Raw genomic sequence first — 20,458 nt, forward strand, 5'->3', positions numbered from 1 at the left:
TGGAGAAGGAGAGAAGGGAGGTGAGGGAGCAGGAGCTGAGGGGATGGAGAGCAGAACTACAACTCCCGGCGGGCCTTGCGAGCGCCCCCCCATCAGCACCGTCCCCGGAGCCGCCAGGCTAAGTGGACTACAACTCCCGGCAGGCCTTGCGAGAGCCCTCCTAGTCCCCCCCCCCCACCGTTCACGAGGCCGCGCGCCCAGATGAACTACATCTCCCGGCAGGCCTTGCGAGCGCCCCCCGACCAGCACCGTCCCCGGGGCCGCGAGCCTAAATGGACTACAACTCCCGGCAGGCCTTGGGAGCGCCCTCCTAGCCCCCCCCCCCTCCACCGGCACCGTTCCCGAGGCCGCCCGCCTTGGTTCATTCATTCATTCATTCATTCAATCGTATTTGTTGAGCGCTTACTGTGTGCAGAGCACTGGACTAAGCGCTTGGGAAGTACAAAGTTGAGGCGGTCCCTACCCAACAGTGGGCTCACAGTCTAGAAGGGGGAGACAGAGAACAAAACAAAACATATTAACAAAATCAATCAATCAATCGTATTTATTGAGCGCTGTGTGCAGAGCCCTGTACTAAGCGCTTGGGAAGTACAAGCTGGCAACATATAGAGACAGTCCCTACCCAACAGTGGGCTCACAGTCTAGAAGAACAAAAGAAAACAAACAAAAGAAAAAGAACAAAAGAAGAACAAAAGAAGAACAACAAAGTAAAATAAATAGAATAAATATGTACAAATAAAATAAATGAATAGAGAAAAAAATACGTACAAACATATATACATATATACAGGTGCTGTGGGGAGAGGAAGGAGGGGGAGAGAAAGGAGGAGGTTCAGTGTGGGAAGGCCTCCTGGAGGAGGTGAGCTCTCAGTAAGTCCTTGAAGGGGGGAAGAGAGCCAGCTTGGCGGATGTGCGGAGGGAGGCCGTTCCGGGCTGGGGGGACGACGCGGGCCGGGGGTTGACGGCGGAACGGGCGAGAACGAGGCCTAACGGTGAGGAGGTGAGTGGCGGCACAGGAGCGGAGGGTGCGGGCTGTGGCTGGAGGAGAGAAGGGTGGTGAGGTAGCAGGGGGTGAGGGGATGGATGGACAGCCTTGAAGCCCAGGGTGAGGAGTTTTTGCCTGATGCGTAGGTTGATTGGTAGCCACTGGAGGTTTTTGAGGAGGGGAGTAACATGCCCAGAGCGCTTCTAGACAAAGACAATCCGGGCAGCGGCATGAAGTATTGAGTACAGTGCTCTGCACACAGTAAGCGCTCAATAAATACTATTGATTGATGGCGGCGCTAAGCGCTCAATAAATACGATTGATGATGATGATGATGATGATGGCCACCAAGTCGCCGGGCGACTAAAGAATTAGTCAGACAGCATGTGACTGCCAAAAGTTTTAATGACATTTTCAGTGGTAAGGCTGAAGACCGAATAGGGGGTAACGCACCCAGCGGGCTCATTTCCTTAAGGGAAAAGGCTCCGAAGACCGAATAGCGGGTAACCCACCCGCCGGGCTCATTTCCTTAAGGGAAAAGGCCCCAAGTGCCCGATACAACGGCTTCTATACTGCTGTTGCTGATCACAGTGATTGGTAGATTTGAAAAAGGTGGGGACTGGGTGGGTGCAAATTTGGTCTAGATTTTGGGGACTGGGTGGGTGCAGATTGGGTCCAGATTTTGGTGCGGAGTTTATCTCCTTATTTGGTTTGGTTCCCGGACCCAGCCAGTGGGCTGCAGGGGCTAAGGCCCACATCAGATATGGCAACAGGACCGCGTACATTCAAACAATATCTGCAACCTTTCCATGGGGTATTGGGGGGCCCCATCAATATGGGTCGAAGTGGGGAGAGACAGGAGGATGGGAGATCGGAGAGGAGGCTGATACAGTAATCCAGACGGGATAGGATGAGAGCTTGAACGAGCAGGGTAGCGGTTTGGATGGAGAGGAAAGGGCACATAGTAAGCGCTTAACAAATGCCACCATTATTATTATTATTATGGCGGCCCCACCACGGAAGCCAGGACAGGTGCCTGCCAATCAGTGCCACGGTACTCATGGAGCGCCTACTACATAGAGCGCACTGTAGTAGCCACTTGCGAGCTGTTAGTATGTTTGGTTTTGTTCTCTGTTTCCCCCTTCTAGACTGTGAGCCCACTGTTGGGTAGGGACCGTCTCTATATGTTGCCAACTTGTACTTCCCAAGCGCTCAATCCAGTGCTCTGCACACAGTAAGCGCTCAATAAATACGATTGATTGATTGAGCGGACACGACGACAGAGCCGCCCTCCTCGTGACATAACCGCCCTGCCTGAGGTAAAGCGGCCGGAAGTGACGTCACTCAGCCCCCCGCCGGCCCCGCCCGAGGTGAAACCATTGGGAGTGACGTCACTTAACCCCCCCACCGGCCCCGCCCGAGGTGGAATCGCTGAAAGTGACGTCACTCAGCCCCCCAACTGGACCCACCCGAGGTGAAATTTTAACTCCTTCCCTTCCCCACAGCACCTGTATATATGTATATCTATATATATATGTATATATGTTTGTACATATTTATTACTCCATTCATTTATTTATTTTACTTGTACAGATCTATTCTATTTATTTTCTTTTGTTAGTATGTTTGGTTTTGTTCTCTGTCTCCCCCTTTTAGACTGTGAGCCCGCTGTTGGGTAGGGACTGGCTCTAGATGTTGCCAACTTGGACTTCCCAAGCGCTTAGTCGTCATCATCATCATCATCATCATCATCAATCGTATTTATTGAGCGCTTACTGTGTGCAGAGCACCGTACTAAGCGCTTGGGAAGTACAAATTGGCAACATCTAGAGACAGTCCCTACCCAATAGTGGGCTCACAATCTCTGCACAAAGGAAGCGCTCAATAAATACGATTGATTGATTGACCGTCTCTAGATGTTGCCAACTTGTACTTCCCAAGCGCTTAGTCCAGTGCTGTGCACACAGTAAGCGCTCAATAAATACGATTGATTGATTGATTGAAGCTGCTGGAAGTGACGTCACTGAGCCCCCCCACCGGCCCCGCCTGAGGTGGAGTCGCTGGATGTGACGTCACTCAGCCGTCGCCGCCCCCACTGAAGCCGAGCGGGCGGAAGTGACGTCATCGCGTCGCACGCCGGGGCCCGCGCGTTCGCTCTCGCGAGACTCCCTCGGAGCCGCGGGCGCGCGGGGGGGGGGTCACGTGCCTTCGCCTCAGGTGACCCGCGGCCCCGACATGGCGGCCGTCGTCCTGTCAGCGCTGCTCGGCTGCCTGTTGGCGGTGGCTGCCGCAGGACGGTGAGCGCCGCTGTCATCAGCGTCATAATCATTTTGTGAGGCGCTTACTAGGTGCCAAGCACTGTTCTAAGCGCTGGGGAGGTTACCAGGTGATCAGGTTGGCCCACGGGGGGCTCACAGGCTTTATCCCCATTTTCCAGATGAGGGAACTGAGGCCCAGAGAAGTGAAGTGACTCGCCCAAAGTCACACAGCTGACAATAATAACAATAATAATGGTATTTGTCAAGGGTTTACTAGGTGCCAAGCCCTGTTCTAAGCGCTGGGGAGGCTACAAGGAGATCAGGTTGTCCCACGGGGGGCTCACAGTCTTCATCCCCCATTTGACAGGTGAGGGAACTGAGGCCCAGACAATCAATCAATCAATCGTATTTATTGAGCGCTTACTGTGTGCAGAGCACTGTACTAAGCGCTTGGGAAGTACAAGTTGGCAACATATAGAGGCGGTCCCTACCCAACAGTGGGCTCACAGTCTAGAAGTGAAGTGAAGACAAGTGAAGTGACTTGCCCAAAGTCACACAGCTGACAATAATAATAATGGTATTTGTTAAGCGCTTACTAGGTGCCAAGCCCTGTTCTAAGCGCTGGGGAGGTTACCAGGTGATCAGGTTGTCCCACGGGGGGCTCACAGGCTTCATCCCCCATTTTACAGATGAGGGAACTGAGGCCCAGAGAAGTGAAGTGACTCGCCCAAAGTCACACAGCTGACAATAATAATAATAATGGTGTTTGTTAAGCGCTTATTAGGTGTCAAGCACTGTTCTAAGCGCTGGGGAGGTTACAAGGAGATCAGGTTGTCCCACGGGGGGCTCACAGTCTTCATCCCCCATTTGATAGATGAGGGAACTGAGGCCCAGACAATCAATCAATCAATCGTATTTATTGAGCGCTTACTGTGTGCACAGCACTGTACTAAGCACTTGGGAAGTACAAGTTGGCAACATATAGAGACGGTCCCTACCCAACAGTGGGCTCACAGTCTAGAAGTGAAGACAAGTGAAGTGACTTGCCCAAAGTCACACAGCTGACAATAATAATAATAATAATAATGATGGTATTTGTTAAGTGCTTACTAGGTGCCAAGCCCTGTTCTAAGCACTGGGGAGGTTACCAGGTGAGCAGGTTGGCCCACGGGGGGCTCACAGTCTTCATCCCCCATTTGACAGGTGAGGGAACTGAGGCCCAGACAATCAATCAATCGTACTTACTGAGCGCTTACTGTGTGCAGAGCACTGTACTAAGCGCTTGGGAAGTACAAGTTGGCAACATATAGAGACGGTCCCTACCCAACAGTGGGCTCACAGTCTAGAAGTGAAGACAAGTGAAGTGACTTGCCCAAAGTCACACAACTGACAATAATAATAATAATAATAATAATGGTATTTGTTAAGTGCTTACTAGGTGCCAAGCCCTGTTCTAAGCACAGGGGAGGTTACAAGGTGATCAGGTTGGCCCACGGGGGGCTCCCAGTCTTCATCCCCATTTTCCAGATGAGGGAGCTGCGGCCCGGAGAAGTGAAGTGACTCGCCCAAAGTCACGCAACTGACAATAATAATAATAATAATAATGGTATTAAGTGCTTACTCTGTGCCAAGCACTGTTGTAAGCCCTGGGGAAAATACAAGGTGATCAGGTGGTCCCACGTGGGGCTTACAGTCTTCATCGCCACTTTAGGTAGTTGAGGCCCAGAGAAGTGAAGTGACTTGCCCAAAGTCACCCAGCTGGCAATAATAATAATAATGGTATTTGTTAAGCGCTTACTATGTGCCGAGCACTGTTCTAAGCGCCGGTGATCAGTTGTCCCCCGTGGGGCTCACAGTCTTCATCCCCATTTGACAGATGAGGGAACTGAGGCCCAGACAAGTGAAGTGATTTGCCCAAAGCCACACAGCTGACAAACAGCAGAGGCGGGATTAGAACCCACGACCTCCGACTCCCCAGCCCGGGCTCTTTCCACTGAGCCACACCGCTTCTCTAAAAGTGTTTGTTAAGCGCTAATTATGTGCCGAGCACTGTTTTAAGCACTGGGGTGGGGGTGGGGTACAAGGTGATCAGGTTGTCCCCCATGGGGCTTCCAGTCTTCATCCCCATTTGACTGATGAGGGAACTGAGGCCCAGACAAGTCAAATGACTTGTCCAAAGTCATACAGCAGATAAGTGGCAGAGCCGGGATTCGAACCCGTGACCTGTGACTCCTCAGCCCCTGCTCTTTCCACGCCGCTTCTCTAAAAGTGTTCGTTAAGCGCTTACTATGTGCTGAGCACTGTTCTAAGCACCGGGGTAGATGCAAGGTAATGTGGTTGCCCCCTGTGTGGCTCCCAGCCTTCATCCCCCTTTGCAGCTGACAGAATTGAGTGAGACGTGGCTCACTGGAAAGAGCTCGGGTTTGAGAGTCAGAGGTTCTGGGTTCTAATCCTGGCTCCGCCACTTGTCAGCTGTGTGACTTTGGGCAAGTCGCTTCTCGGTGCCTCAGTTCCCTCATCCGTAAAATGGGGATGAAGACTGAGCCCCACGGGGGACAACCTTGATGACCTTGTATTCCTCCCCTGCCAGTGGTTAGAACAGTGCTTGGCACACAGTAAGCGCTTAACAAATGCCAACGTTACCTGAGGCCCAGACAAGTGAAGCAACTGGACTAAGATCCCACAGCCGCGAAGGCGGGATTAGAACCCAAGACCTGTGACTCCCCACCCCCTGCTCTTGCCACTACGCCACGCCGCTTCTCTAAAAGTGTTGGGTAAGCGCTTACTACATGCCAAGCAGTGTTCGAAGCGCCCGGGTAGATCCAAGGTAATGTGGTTGCCCCCCCGTGGGGCTCCCAGTCTTCATCCCCATTTTCCAGATGAGATAACTGAGGGCACAGAGAAGCGAAGCGACTGGACTGAGGTCACACGGCGGCAGAGGCGGGATTGGAACCCACGAGCCGTGACTCCCCAGTTCCGAGCCCCCGCCGCTCCTGCGAGAGCGAACCCGCCCCCTCACCCGCTCCCCTCCCCGCCCCCCAGGACCTCCCTGGACGACGACCTGCTCCTGCCGTATCCCCGGGCCCGGGCCCGCCCGCCCAGGACCGACCGGCCCGTCCCCGCCGGCCCTGGCCCCCGGGAGACCTGGCCCCCGGCCCCCGCCGGCCGGGCCCCCGGCCCCCCGCTGGTCCGCTCTTTCGTCTCCTACTTCCCGGCCGGCGGTGGGGGCCCGGCGCGGCCCGTGTCCGGACACCTGACGGTGGCGGCGGCCCCCCTGCGGAGCTTCTCGGTGCTGGAGCCCGGGGGGCCGGGGGGCTGCGCCGCCGCCCGCCGCCGGACCGTGGAGGAGACGGCCCGGGCCGCCCGCTGCCTCGTGGCCCAGAACGGCGGCTTCTTCCGCCCGGAGACGGGCGAGTGTCTGGGCAACCTGGTGAGCGACGGGCGGCGCGTGCGGGCCGCGGGGGGGCCGCAGAACGCGCAGTTCGGGATCCGCCGGGACGGGACCCTGGTCACCGGGTGAGGACGCGGCCACGGCCGGGATTAGGACCCCTCGCCTCCGACTCCCCAGCCCGGGCTCTTTCCACCACAGGCCACGATGGCGCTGTCCGTTACGCGCTCACTGTGTGCGAAGCACTGTTCCGAGCACCGGCGGGAGGGATACAGAACGATTGGGTTGAGACTCGCGGTCTTCATCCCCATTCGACGGACGAGGGAACCGAGGCCCGGAGACGTGAAGCGACTTGCCCAGGGTCCCACAGCTGAGAAGTGGCAGAGCTGGGATTAGAACCCATAATTAATTAATTAATTAATAATGGCATTTATTCAGCGCTTACTATGTGCAAAGCACTGTCCTAAGCGCCGGGGGAGGACACAAGATGATCAGGTCCCACGGCGGGCTCACAGTCTTCATCCCCATTTTACAGTTGAGGGAACTGCGGCCCAGAGAAGTGAAAGGACTTGCCCAAAGTCCCACAGCTGACAAGTGGCAGAGCCTGGACTAGAACCTTAATTAATTAATTAATTAATAATGGCATTTATTAATAGCTTATGTGCAGAGCACTGTTCTAAGCGCTGGGGAGGTTACAAGATGATCGGGTTGTCCCACGGGGGGCTCACGATCTTCATCCCCATTCGACGGATGAGGGAACCGAGGCCCAGAGAAGTGAAGGGACTCGACCAAAGTCACCCAGCTGACAATTGTCGGAGCCGGAATTTGAACCCATGACCTCCGATTCCCAAGCCCAGGCTCTCTCCACTAAGCCACGGTGATGATGGGGATATCTTTGAAGCGCTTACTCTGTGCCAAGCACTGTTCTAAGCACCGGGGGGGGATACAAGGTGATGAGCTTGGGGGGGCTCACAGTCTTCGTCCCTATTTGACGGACGAGGGAATCGAGGCCCGGAGAAGGCAGGTGACTTGCCCAAAGTCACCCAGCTGCCGAGCGGCAGAGCCGGGATTAGAACCCCGGACCTCCGACTCCCCAGCCCGGGCTCTTTCCACCGAGCCATGGAGCAGACCTGAGTTGGGGGGCTCCGGGGGCGGGGGGCATCATGCCGGGGGGGACACATGATGTTCCAGATACTTGACGGAGGAGGAGATGCTGGATGAGGAGAATCCATTTGTGCAGTTGGTGAGCGGGGTCGTCTGGCTCTTGCGGGCCGGACGCAGCTACGTGAACGAAAGTCTGGAGGTGGAGTGTGACAAGACTCAGGAGACAGGTGGGGGCCCGGAAGGGGCGGATGCCAACTGCGCCTACCGATATTAATAATAATAATAATAATAATAATAATACTTACTAAGCGCTTACTATGTGCAAAGCACTGTTCTAAGCGCTTGGGAGGTTACAAGGCGATCAGATTGCCCCACGGGGAGCTCATAGTCTTAATTCCCATTTTACAGATGAGGTAACTGAGGCACAGAGAAGTGAAGTGACTCGCCCCAAGTCACCCAGCTGACAAGTGACGGAGCCGGGATTTGAACCCATGACCTCTGACTCCAAAGCCCGGGCTCTTTCCACAAGCCTCGCTGCTTCTCTAACATTGCCAGGCTCTGGGTGGTGAGGGTGGAGGGAAGAGGGGAGAGACAGAACCACTTCATTTGTTCATTCATTCAATCGGATTTATTGAGCACTTAGTGTGTGCAGAGCGCTGTACTAAGTGCTTGGGATGTACAAGTCAGCAACCTAGTCCCTATCCAACCATGGGCTTACAGTCTAGAAGGGGGAGGCAGACAACAAAGCAAAACATGTGACAGGTGTCAAGTCATCAGAATAAATAGGCTCACAGTCTAGAAGGGAGAGACGGACAACAGAACAAAACCCGTAGACAGGTGTCAAAATCGTCAGAACAAATAGAATTAAAGCTGTATCCATTCATTCATTCATTCAATCGGATTTATTGAGCACTTAATGTGTGCAGAGCACTGTACTAAGCGCTTGGGAAGTACAAGTCGGCAACAGAGACGGTCCCTACCCAACGACAGGCTCCCAGTCTAGAAGGGGGAGATGGAAAACAAAACAAAACACGTAGATGGGTGTCAAAATCGTCGGAACAAATAGATTTAAAGCTGTATTCATTCCTTCATTCAATTGGATTTATTGAGTGCTTACTGTGTGCAGAGCACTGTACTTAGCGCTTGGGAAGTACAAGTCAGCAACCTACAGAGACGGTCCCCACCCAACGACGGGCTTGCGGTCTAGAAGGGGGAGACGGACAACAGAAATTATCAGAGCAAATAGAATTAAAGCTATATGCACATCATTGACAAAATAAATAGAAAAGTAAATATGTGTAAGTAAAATAGAGTAATAAATCTGTACAAATATATACAAGTGCTGTGGGGAGGGGAAGTAGGTAGGGCGGGGCGGATGGGGACCGGGAGAGGAAGGAGGGGGCTCAGTCTGGGAAGGCCTCCTGGAGAAGGTGAACTCTCAGTAGGGCTTTGAAGGGAGGAAGAGAGTTACCTTGGCGGATGTGCAGAGGGAGGACATTCCGGGCCAGAGGGAGGATGTGGGGTGGGGGTCGATGGTGGGACGGGCGAGAACGAGGCACGGTGAGGAGGTTAGCGGCGGCAGAGGAGCGGAGGGTGCGGGCTGGGCTGGAGAAGGACAGAAGGGAGGTGAGGTAGGAGGGGGCCAGGGGATGGACAGCCTTGAAGCCGAGGGTGAGGAGTTTTGGCTTCGCAAGGAGCCCCCCCTCCCACCCACCCCCACCACACCGACTTCCTCCTCTCCCAGGGACGTTCGCCAAGTTCGCCAGCGTGGTGTCGGCCCGGACGGCTCTGGGCCACGACGAGGAGGGGCGGTTGGTACTCTTCCACGCCGACGGGCAGACGGACCGCCGGGGGTGAGTGGAAGGGCCGGAAGGCCGGACCCGGCCATGGGATCTCCGAACGGGACGGCCCCTCTCCGAGAAAGAAGAGGATCCTCCACGTCCCCCCGGACGCGGGGTTTCCCGCTCCTCACCCGGTCGTTCCCTCCCGTTACAGCATTAACCTGTGGGAGATGGCCGAGTTCCTGAAGGAGCAGGGAGTGGTGAACGCCATCAACCTGGACGGCGGAGGGTCCGCCACATTCGTGGTCAACGGGACCCTGGCGAACTACCCGTCCGATCACTGGTCAGTAGGGACGGACGGGAGACCTCGTTAACCTTCTGGCCTCCAGCCCCCCCACGCCCCATCCCCAGTAGCATCGGCCTGTTTCCCCCCGGGGTTTTCGGGGCCTTCCCCGGGTGGAGGGGAGCCAGGGGATGGGATTTTGGGCTGGAGTCCAGTGCTTACAACAGTGCTTGGCACGTAGTAAGCGCTTAACAAATGCCATCATTATTATTGTTATCTGGCCTGGGTTATCGGGGCCTTTCAGAGGCCCAGAGGGTGGAGGGTAGCCAGGGGATGGGATTTCAGGCTGGATTCCAGTGCTTGGCACATAGTAAGCGCTTAACAAGTTCCCTCATCATTATTATTATTATTATCATCTGGCCTGGGTTATTGGGGCCTTTCAGAGGGTGGAGGGAACCCCGGGGATGGGATTTCAGGCTGGATTCCAGCGCTTAGAACAGTGCTTGGCACATAGTAAGCGCTCAACAAATGCCCTCATCATTATTACTATTATTATTATCATCTGGCCTGGGTTATCGGGGCCTTTCAGAGGCCCGGAGGGTGGAGGGTAGACAGGGGATGGAAATTCCGGCCGGATTGGCCCGGGCAGACTCCCTCGGGCGAGGAAACGGCAGCCCGGCCTCAAGCGGTCAGTCGATCTGGAATTTATTGAGCGCTTCCCGTGTGCGTTGCCCTGTATCGGGCGAGTACAGTGCGGCGGGATTATCAGTCACGTCCCCTGCCCGTCGCGAGTCCCGTGGTCTGCGGGCCCCCGGCCTCACCCTCCGGCCTCCCCTCGTGGCGGGCCCCCTGCAGCCGAGAGGACAGCATGTGGCGCTGCCCCCGCTCCGTCTCCACCGTGGTGTGCGTCCACGAACCCCGCTGCCAGCCCCCCGACTGCAGCGGACACGGGCACTGCGTCCAGGGGGCCTGCCGCTGCACGGGGGCCTTCTGGGCCGGCCCCAGCTGCAACGTGCTGGACTGCGGCCCCGCCAACTGCAGCCTGCACGGGCTGTGCAGTGACGGTAAGAGGGCGGTCCGTCCGGTCCGTCGTATTTATCGAGTGCTCAAAGTCCCACGGCTGACAAGCGGCAGAGCTGGGATTTGAACCCACGACCTCTGACTCCCAAGCCCGGGCTCTTTCCACTGGTTCATTCATTTCATCGTATTTATTGAGTGGCCAAAGTCCCACAGCTGACGAACGGCAGAGCCGGGATTTGAACCCATAATAATAATAATGATGATGATAGTTATTAAGCGCTTACTATGTGCAAAGCACTGTTCCAAGTGCTGGGGAGGATACAAGGTGATCAGGTTGGCCCACGGGGGGCTCACAGTCTTAATCCCCATTTTCTAGATGAGGTAACTGAGATCCAGAGAAGGTAAGTGACTTGCCCAAAGTCACCCAGCTGAGTTTTGGTGGAGCCGGGATTTGAACCCATGACTTCTGACTCCCAAGCCAGGCTCTTTCCACTGGTTCATTCATTCAGTCATATTTTTTGAGTGCCCAAAGGCCCACAGCTGACAAGTGGCGAATCCGGGATTTGAACCCATAATAGTAACGATGATATTTATTAAGCGCTTACTCTGTGCAAAGCACTGTTCTAAGCGCTGGGGAGGTTACAGGGTGATCAGGTTGTCCCAAAGAGGGCTCACAGTCTTAATCCCCATTTTCCAGATGAGGGAATTGAGGCCCAGAGAAGATAAGTGACTTGTCCAAAGTCACACAGCTGAGAATTGGCGGAGCTGGGATTTGAACCCACGACCTCTGACTCCCAAACCCGGGCTCTTTCCGCTGAGCCACGCTGCTTCACTACTGCTTCTCTACTGCTTCCTGCGTGACCCTGGGAAAGTCGCTTAACTTCTCTGTGCCCGAGCTTCCTCCTCTGTAATAACAATAATAATAATAATAATAATAATTTTGGCATTTGTTAAGTGCTTGCTGTGTGCAAAGCACTGTTCTAAGTGCTGGGGGAGATACAAGGTAATCGGGTTGTCCCACATGGGGCTCAAAGTCTTCATCCCTATTTTCCAGATGAGGTAACTGAGGCCCAGAAAAGTGAAGTGACTTGCCCAAAGTCACACAGCTGATAAGTGGCAGAGCCGGGATTAGAACCCGTGACCTCTGAGTCCCAAGCCCGCGCTCTTTCCACTGAGCCACGCTGCTTCTCTTTAGAACAGGGATTCCATACCTGTTCTCCCTCCTACTTAGAGGGTGCACCCTAGTTCATTCATTCATTCATTCAATCCTATTTATCGAGCGCTTACTGTGTGCAGAGCACTGCGCTAAGCGCTTGGAAAGTACAAGTCGGCAACGTAGAGAGACAGACCCTACCCGACGACGGGCTCACGGGCTAGAAGGGGGAGACAGACGACAAAACCCAACGTGGAGACAGGTGTCAACATCGGCAGAACAAATAGAATTAAAGCTAGAGGCACATCGTTGACAAAATAAATAGCAAATATGTACAAGTAGAATTAATAGAGTAATAAATCCGTATAGATATATATATACAGGTGGGGTGGGGAAACAGGTTGGGCAGGGGGATGGGGAGGAGGAGAGGAAAAAGGGGGCTCAGTGTGGGAAGGCCTCCCTTAGGAGGTGAGCTCTCAGTAGGCCTTTGAAGGGAGGAAGAGAGCTAACTTGGGGGATGTAGGGAGGGAAGGTTTTTCGAGAGGTGGGAAGGGGGTGGCCAAGACAGCGAAGCGCCTGTGTCCCTCCCGCCGTCCCCGGGACTCGGCCTGGACCGACAGAGGGGCCCCCGAGGCCGTCGTTAGCCTCGAGAAGCAGCGTGGCTCTGTGGAAAGAGTCCGCGGTCGTGGGTTTTAATCCCGGTTCTGCCACTTAATAATAATAATGATGGCATTTGTTAAGCACTTACTATGTGCAAAGCACTGTTCTAAGCGCTGGGGGGGATACAGTGTGATCAAGTTGTCCCACGTGGGGCTCACAGTCTTAATCCCCGTTTTTGCAGATGAGGTAACTGAGGCTCAGAGAAGTTAAGTGACTTGCCCAAGGTCACCCAGCAGACTTGTGGAGCCGGGATTCGAACCCATGACCTCTGACTCCAAAGCCCGTGCTCTTTCCACTGAGCCACGCTGCTTCTCTGTATGACTTTGGGCAAGTAACTTCACTTCTCTGGGCCTCAGGTCCCTCATCTGTCAAAGGGAGATGAAGACCGGGAGCCTCCCGGGTGACAACCCGATCACCTTGTAACCTCCCCGGCGCTTAGAACAGTGCTCTGCCCCTAGTAAGCGCATAATAAATGCCGTCGTTATTATCATTATATCCATCTGAAGTGGGAGGGCAGAGGCCTGGGGGTCGGGAGGACCCGGGTTCTAATCCCGGATCCGCCACCTGTCCGCCTTGTGACCTTCGTTTCTCTGTGCCTCGGTTTCCTCATCCTTAAAACGGTGATTCCTGTTCCGGCCTGCTTAGTCCGCGAGCCCATCTTGGGCAGGGACTCTGTCCAGTCTGACTGTCCGGTATCCTTAGGACAGCGCTTGTCGCAGAGTGAGCGCTCTGCGCATGCCGTACTCGTCGTTAAAGGGCCCTCCCTACAGCTGCTGGACATGGGCGGCCAGGGGCGGACCACCTTGCGGCCAGTCCTGCAGTCAGCCTCCCTCAGCCGGCGCCCCAGCGTGAGGAAGAAATCCGGGCCCTGCATCCCAGAGCCCTTCGGGAGCCGAGGGTCGGTTGGTCTTGTTGGTGGAGCACTTGAGGGAAGACAGGGCGACAATATACAGAAGCAGCGTGGCTCAGTGGAAAGAGCCCGGGCTTTGGAGTCAGAGGTCATGGGTTCAAATCCCCGCCCCGCCAATTGTCAGCTGTGTGACTTTGGGCAAGTCACTTCACTTCTCTGGGCCTCGGTTACCTCATCTGGAAAATGGGGATGAAGACTGTGAGCACCCCGTGGGATAACCTGATTACCTTGTAACCTCCCCGGCGCTCAGAACAGTGCTTGGCACATAGTAAGTGCTTAACAGATGTCATTATTATTATTATTATTAGAACAGTCACATTCCCTGCCCACCACGAGTTCCCGGTCCAGACGGTCTGGCCGACCTTCCGAGGCTCGCGGGCTCCGAGAACTCACCTCCCGCTCATTCCTACAGAAGCAGAGTGGCTCAGTGGAAAGAGCCCGGGCTTTGGAGTCAGCGGTCATGGGTTCCAATCCCAGCTCCGCCAGTTGTCGGCCGTGTGACTCGCTTCTCTGGGCCTCAGTTCCCTCATCTGTAAAATGGGGATTGACTGTGAGCCCCCCATAGGACAACCTGATTGCGTCTTGTAGCAGCGTGGCTCAGTGGAAAGAGCCCGGGCTTTGGAGTCAGCGGTCAGGGGTTCCAATCCCGGCTCTGCCAGTTGTCAGCTGAGTGACTTGGGGCAAGTCACTTCTCTGCGCCTCACCTGTGAAATGGGGATTGACTGTGAGCCCCCCGTGGGACAACCTGATCACCTTTTAACTGCCCCAGCGCTTCAAACAGTGCTCTGCATGTAGTAAGCGCTTAATTCATTCATTCAGTCATTCAGTTGTATTTATTGAGCACTTAATGTGTGCAGAGCACTGTACTAAGCGCTTGGGAAGTACAAGTCGGCAATGTATAGAGACGGTCCCCACCCAATGACCGGCTTACAGTCTAGAAGGGGGAGACGGACAAAAGAACAAAATATGTAGACGGGTGTCAAAACTGTCAGAATACATAGAATTAAAGCTAAATGCACATCATTAACAAAGTAAATAGAATAGTAAATACGTACAAGTAAAATAAATAGTGATAGATCTGTACAAACATATACAGGTGCTGTGGGGAGGGGAAGGAGGTAGGGCGGGGGGATGGGGAGAATGAGGAAAAGGGGCTCAGTGTGGGAAGGCCTCCTGGAGGAGGTGAGCTCTCAGTAGGGCTTTGAAGAGAGGAAAAAAAATGGCATTTATTCATTCAATCGATTTATTGAGCGCTTACTGTGTGCAGAGCACCGTACTAAGCGCTTGGGAAGTACAAGTTGGTATTAAGCGCTTCCTATGTGCAAAGCACTGTTCTAAGCGCTGGGCACTGTGCTAAGTGAAGAGGGAGGAAGGCTTAATAAATGCCATCATTATTATTATTATAGCTGGAAGGCTTAATAAATGTCATCATTGTTATTATTTTTACAGCTGGCTGCCTCTGTGACGCCGGTTGGACGGGCAGTAACTGCAGCGAAGGTAACAGCCGCTCCGGGGTTCCCCGCTGCCCGGCAGCCCTCCGCCCCGGGCAGGCCGGCTGCCGGGGAGAGGAGGTGACACCCCCGACCTGGGGTAGCCCCCGTGGGCGACAGGGTGACTTTCCCTGGCTCCGGGGGCAGGGGGTGAGGGGCCAGTGCGAGCGGGGTGGGTCGAGGAGGGTCGGTCTGTCTCCACGGAGAAACCGACTGGCCTAGTGGTTAGAGCCCGGGCCCGGGCCTCAGGAGGACCTGCGTTCCCATCCCGGCTCCTCCACTCGTCTGTTGCGGGACCCAGAGCGAGTCACCTCGCTTCGCGGCTCGGTGGAAAGAGTGCGGGCTTGGGAGTCGGCGGTCGCGGGCTCGAATCCCGGCTCTGCCGCTCCTCAGCTGTGTGACCTTGGGCAAGCCGCTTCACTTCTCTGGGCCTCAGTGACCTCAGCTGGAAAATAGGGATGAAGACTGTGAGCCCCAAGTGGGACAACCTGATCACCTTGTATCCCCCACCCCCCAGCGCTTAGAACGATGCTTGGCACATAGTAAGCGCCTAACAAATACCACCATTATTACTATCATTCTCTGGACCTCAGTGACCTCACCTGTAAACTGGAGATTAAGACCGTTAGCCCCATGTTGGGCAGGGACACTGTCCAACCCAATTTGCTTCTACCCACCCCAGCGGTCAGTACAGTACCTGGTACGTAGTAAGTGCCTCGCAAGTACCAGAGTTATTCTAATAATAACAATAATAATAGTGATGGCATTTATTAAGCGCTTACTACGTGCGAAGCACTGTTCTAAGCGCTGGGGAGGTTACAAGGTGATGAGGTTGTCCCACAGGGGGCTCACAGTCTTCACCCCCATTTTCCAGACGAGGTAACCGAGGCCCAGAGAAGTGAAGTGACTTGCCCAAAGTCCCACAGCTGACAAATGGCGGAGCCGGGACTCGAACCCATGACTCCAAAGCCTGGGTTCTTTCCACCGAACCACACTGCAACAATAATTATTGTTGTTATCCTCGTCGTCCCATCTCCGAGGGGGAGGAAAGAGCCCCCGGCACCAATCCGGACCGCCCTCTTCCCCCAGCCTGTGCCCCCGGCTCCTTCGGGAACGGCTGCACCCAGCAGTGTTGGTGTCAGAATGGAGCCACGTGCGACCCCGTCCACGGGACGTGTTCCTGCCCCGCCGGCTTCCACGGGGACGCCTGCGCCCAGGGTGAGGCCCGGGACGGGAGGCGGGGGTGGCCGGGAATCGCTGCCCGTGGGGGTGTTCTCCGGGTCTCTGCCTCGTGGGCCGCCCCAGGCGGTTTCTCGGGGAGGCCCAGGGGTGAGGAGATTTATTCATTCACTCAATCGTACTTATTGAGCGCGTACTGTGTGCAGTGCACTGTACTAATTGCTTGGGAAGTACAGGTTGGCAACATATAGAGATGATCCCTACCCAACAACTGGCTCGCAGTATAGAAGGGGGAGACAGACAACAAGACAAGACGAGTCCCTTCCTGCTGCTCAGGCCAGCGCCAGGGGGGGACACAGAAAGAGTTGGAGCCCGAGATCAGCCTCTTGGCGGGGGGCCGGGGGGGAAGCTCTCCCACGTCCCCCTTCACCTCCCGCCTGTCCCCCTCGCCAGCGTGTCCCCTCGGCTGGTACGGCCCCAACTGCCAGCAGCCGTGTGAGTGTGAGAACACGTGTCCCTGCGATCCGGAGACAGGCAGCTGCAACCTCACTCGGTCTCCCGCCATCCACGAGCTGCTCTCGAGAGGTACGAGCCGCTCCGGGGTACCGGCACCGGGTGGGGAGGGGAGAGGGGGCCTGGGCCGCTCCCTCGTTCATTCGTTTATTATCGCGCACTTACTGTGGCGGAGCGCTGGACTGAGCGCTTGGGAAGTCCGAATCGGCAACCTAGAGAATCGGTCCCTACCCAGCGATGGGCTTACAGGATAGAAGGGGGAGACGGACAACAAAACAAAGCCCGTGGACAGGTGTCAAGTCGTCAGAATAAATAGAAATAAAGTTAGATGCACGTCATTAACAAAATAAATAGAATCGTAAATCTGTACAAGTAAAATAAATAGAGTAATAAATCTGTACCCGGCCCATCGTACTCGCCCGGATCCCTCGGGTTTTGGCGTGACTCCCGTCCGTTGCTTACTTGAGCTTTCCCGGGCGTTCGGAACAGACGCAGCCCGGAGCTGCGGCGCTCACCTAGATGGAGGCAGGGGTCCATCAGAACTCGTTTTTCACTCTAGACGACCCCCACCTTAGCTCTGCCCCGCTCTCCTGATTATCAAGGCCGGGTGGGCGAAGACCTCTCCCCGTTTCCGAGCTGATAAACCAGCAGGCGTCCCGACCTTGATTTGTTCCTTCATTCGAACGTATTTATGGAGCGCTTACTGTGTGCAGAGCACTGGACTAAGCGCTTGGGAAGTACGAGTCGGCAACCTATAGAGACGCTCCCTACCCAACGACGGGCTCGCGGTCTGGAAGGGGGAGACGGACGACAAAACAAAACCTGTGGGCGGGTGTCAAGTCGTCAGAACAAATAGAATTAAAGCTAGATGCACATCAGTAGCAAAAAGAATAGTAAACATGTACAAGTAAAATAAATAGAGTAGTGAATCTGTACAAACATATATCCAGGTGCTGTGGGGAGGGGAAGGAGGTAGGGCCGGGGGGATGGGGAGGAGGAGAGGAAAAAGGGGGCTCAGTCTGGGAAGGCCTCCTGGAGGAGGTGAACTCTCAATAGGGCTTTGAAGGGAGGAAGAGAGCCTACGTGCCGGGGGTGTGGGGGGTTGTGTGTGTGTCTGACCATCTGTCTGCCTTGCAGCTGGTCAGTGTCTGGCTCCCTCCCTGAGGAGAGATGACCCTCACATCACTGAGTAAGTTTGCCGGGGCCTGGGCGCTGCAACGGGGCAGGAAAAAAGGGGAAGAAGTCTGAAGCCAGAGCGTAGTCTGCCCCTCTACCCCATAACGTACGGTATACTGGCCAGTCAGTACCCGAGGTTCTGTGGGCAAGGAGACTTGACGCTCTGCTCATCATTCATTCATTCATTCAATCGTATTTATTGAGCGCTTACTGTGTGCAGAGCACTGGACTAAGCGCTTGGGAAGTCCAAGTTGGCAACATCTAGAGACGGTCCCTACCCGACGACAGGCGCACGGTCTAGAAGGGGGAGACGGACAACAAAACGAAAAGCCAATCCCGCTCACCCTCCCCCTCAATCCCACTCCCCTGCCCTCCGATCCCACGGGCATCCCCCGCGGAAGGCCGTGGTAGGGTCACTGGGGCGGCCAGCCGTCTGTTTCCTTAAAAACGAGCTAAAACTGGCCGTCCCCATAAAACTAGTAAACACATTTCGAGGTCCGTAAATACTCAGCAGACTTCAGGGAGAAGTCAGGGTCGGTATAGTCGAGGCAAGTGGGGAAGTCCCACCCGGTCTTTCTGCCGGGCTGATTGCCTCCACGGCGCTCTCCCGCCCACCCACCCCTGCCGTTATCGGCTCCTCTGGCCCGGGAGAGCGGCTGTGACCGTCCTCCCGGCTGGCCCGGAACCCGGGCGCTCCCCAGGGCCGGACGGGAGCCCGCAGGCCTGCCTTGGGGAGGGGGCCGGTTCTTTGGCCTGGCTCCGGTGAAGGAGGGCGGCATCAGTGCGCGCGGGAGATGGGACGCTCCGGGAATCGCCTCGACCGTGGGCCTTGGGCGGAGGGGCCAGCACAGGGGTTGGAGGGAGGTGCCCACGTCAATGTGACCCCCACCGTGGCCCCGTAAGCTTTGTCGTGCTGCTAGAGCCTGCTCCGGGCAAGGGCAAGTCTCAGTGCCCCTCTTTTGGCCTCCCGCCTGGAGGAAACCACCCGGGCTGGGCCGAGAAGGGGCAGGGGGCAGCGGGGGTGTGGCGCCGGGGTGGGATGGGGCGAGGGCCGCCCTCACCGCCTCCCCTCTGCCCCCAGGGCTGCCTGGCTTGCCCTCACAGTGGCTCTGGCCCTGCTCCTGGCGGTTAGCGTGGCGATCAACGTGAAGCTGGCTCTGGGCCCCAGGACCCCTTCGCCGCGGTGCCCGGACAGGCGGTACGCGTACGTGCCCCTGCAGGAGACCAACGGAGAGGTCCCGCCGCCACCGCCGGAGAAGGAGCCGCCGGGGGAAACACAGGAGCCCAGCCAGCCTGAGATGGTGGCTCTGCTTTAGGGTTGGGGGGAGTTGGCTGCCCGTCACCCACGTGGCCTGTGGGCTACCTCGGAGGGGCTTCGGGGGAGGGCAAGGACCCAGCCCAGGCACAGCTCCCCGGCCCGGGCCCGTTCTGGAGCGACTGTGTCGGTCCCTCAGCCTCGGGGAGCGCTCACACACAAAAACATTGACACTCAGTCCCCCTGGCTCCGGTCTTGCCGAAGCACGCTGTCACTCACACACACACACATATACACACCACCCCGCTCTTCCTCCCGCCCCTCTGCAGTCTGCCAGAAGGCCACCCCCGCACGAGCACGCACAAACCCACACCCCAATCTGCCTGGAGTTCACACACATCCTCCCCAGGCTGCCAGGAGCGTTGTCTGTCACAAACACACACACACACACGCACCACCCCACCTCCCTCTCCCCCCACCGGTCTGCCAGGAGCACACGCACACTCTTGCCCCCACACACACACACACGCCCACCCCAGTCCATAATAATAATAATGATGGCATTTATTAAGTGCTTACTATGTGCCAAGCACTGTTCTAAGTGCCGGGGAGGTTACAAGGTTGTCCCCCGGGGGGCTCACAATCTTCATCCCCATTTTCCAGATCAGGGAAACTGGGGCCCAGAGAAGTGAAGTGCCTTGCCCAAAGTCACCCTGTTGACAAGTTGTGGAGCTGGGATTTGAACCTGTGACCTCTGGCTCCAAAGCCCAGGCTCTTTTCACTGAGCCACGCTGCTTCTCTACACACCCACACCCCAATCTGCCTGGAGTTCACCCACATCCACTCTGCCCCCCGGCCCTCCCCCAGTCTGCCAGGAGCTTACGTGCACACACAAACACACACACACACAGACACACACACCCCAGTGGAACAAAACACCCCCAAGAAACCTCAGCCAACCTGGGCTGGAGCATCAGCCGGCCCCCAGATCTTCAGGACCAGTAGGCCGCAAGTCTGACAGGAATGGGAAGGAATCCTTCAGCCTCCATGGGGTTCCGGTACCCCCGTTCTCAGGCCCTGGGCCCGTGCCTTCCATGGGACCCCATGAGGATCTCCACTGTCTTCTAGTTTACCCTGGACCAGGACTCAGAAGGTGAGGCTGGGGCGCCCTTCAGGGAGGCCTCACCCTTGGGGGCCGAATCCAGACCTCTGGAGGAGTTGCCTCCTTCGAAACCGAAGGGATGAGGCGGCGATTCTGCTGTGTTTACGGTACAGTCTATTTTGTTACCTTTTGGAAAGGTGT

The 20,458-nt window shown here is 55.9% G+C and overlaps 1 protein-coding gene across 1 annotated transcript; it reads left to right on the forward strand.

Moving 5' to 3' along the window:
* The first annotated feature begins 201 nt into the window (after positions 1-201).
* On the forward strand, positions 202-19,736 carry NAGPA (N-acetylglucosamine-1-phosphodiester alpha-N-acetylglucosaminidase). The gene is made up of 13 exons (XM_038762708.1): positions 202-289; positions 2,305-2,355; positions 3,087-3,282; positions 6,286-6,759; positions 7,823-7,962; positions 9,480-9,588; positions 9,731-9,859; positions 10,655-10,863; positions 14,992-15,039; positions 16,122-16,250; positions 16,665-16,796; positions 17,862-17,913; positions 18,982-19,736. Exons 1-13 carry the CDS (start codon positions 202-204, stop codon positions 19,214-19,216), a joined length of 1,992 nt encoding a protein of 663 aa, XP_038618636.1. The 3' UTR covers positions 19,217-19,736.
* Positions 19,737-20,458: the final 722 nt, after the last annotated feature.

This window comes from Tachyglossus aculeatus, chromosome 21 (genome assembly GCF_015852505.1).
Source record: "Tachyglossus aculeatus isolate mTacAcu1 chromosome 21, mTacAcu1.pri, whole genome shotgun sequence".
Classification (NCBI taxonomy): domain Eukaryota; kingdom Metazoa; phylum Chordata; class Mammalia; order Monotremata; family Tachyglossidae; genus Tachyglossus; species Tachyglossus aculeatus.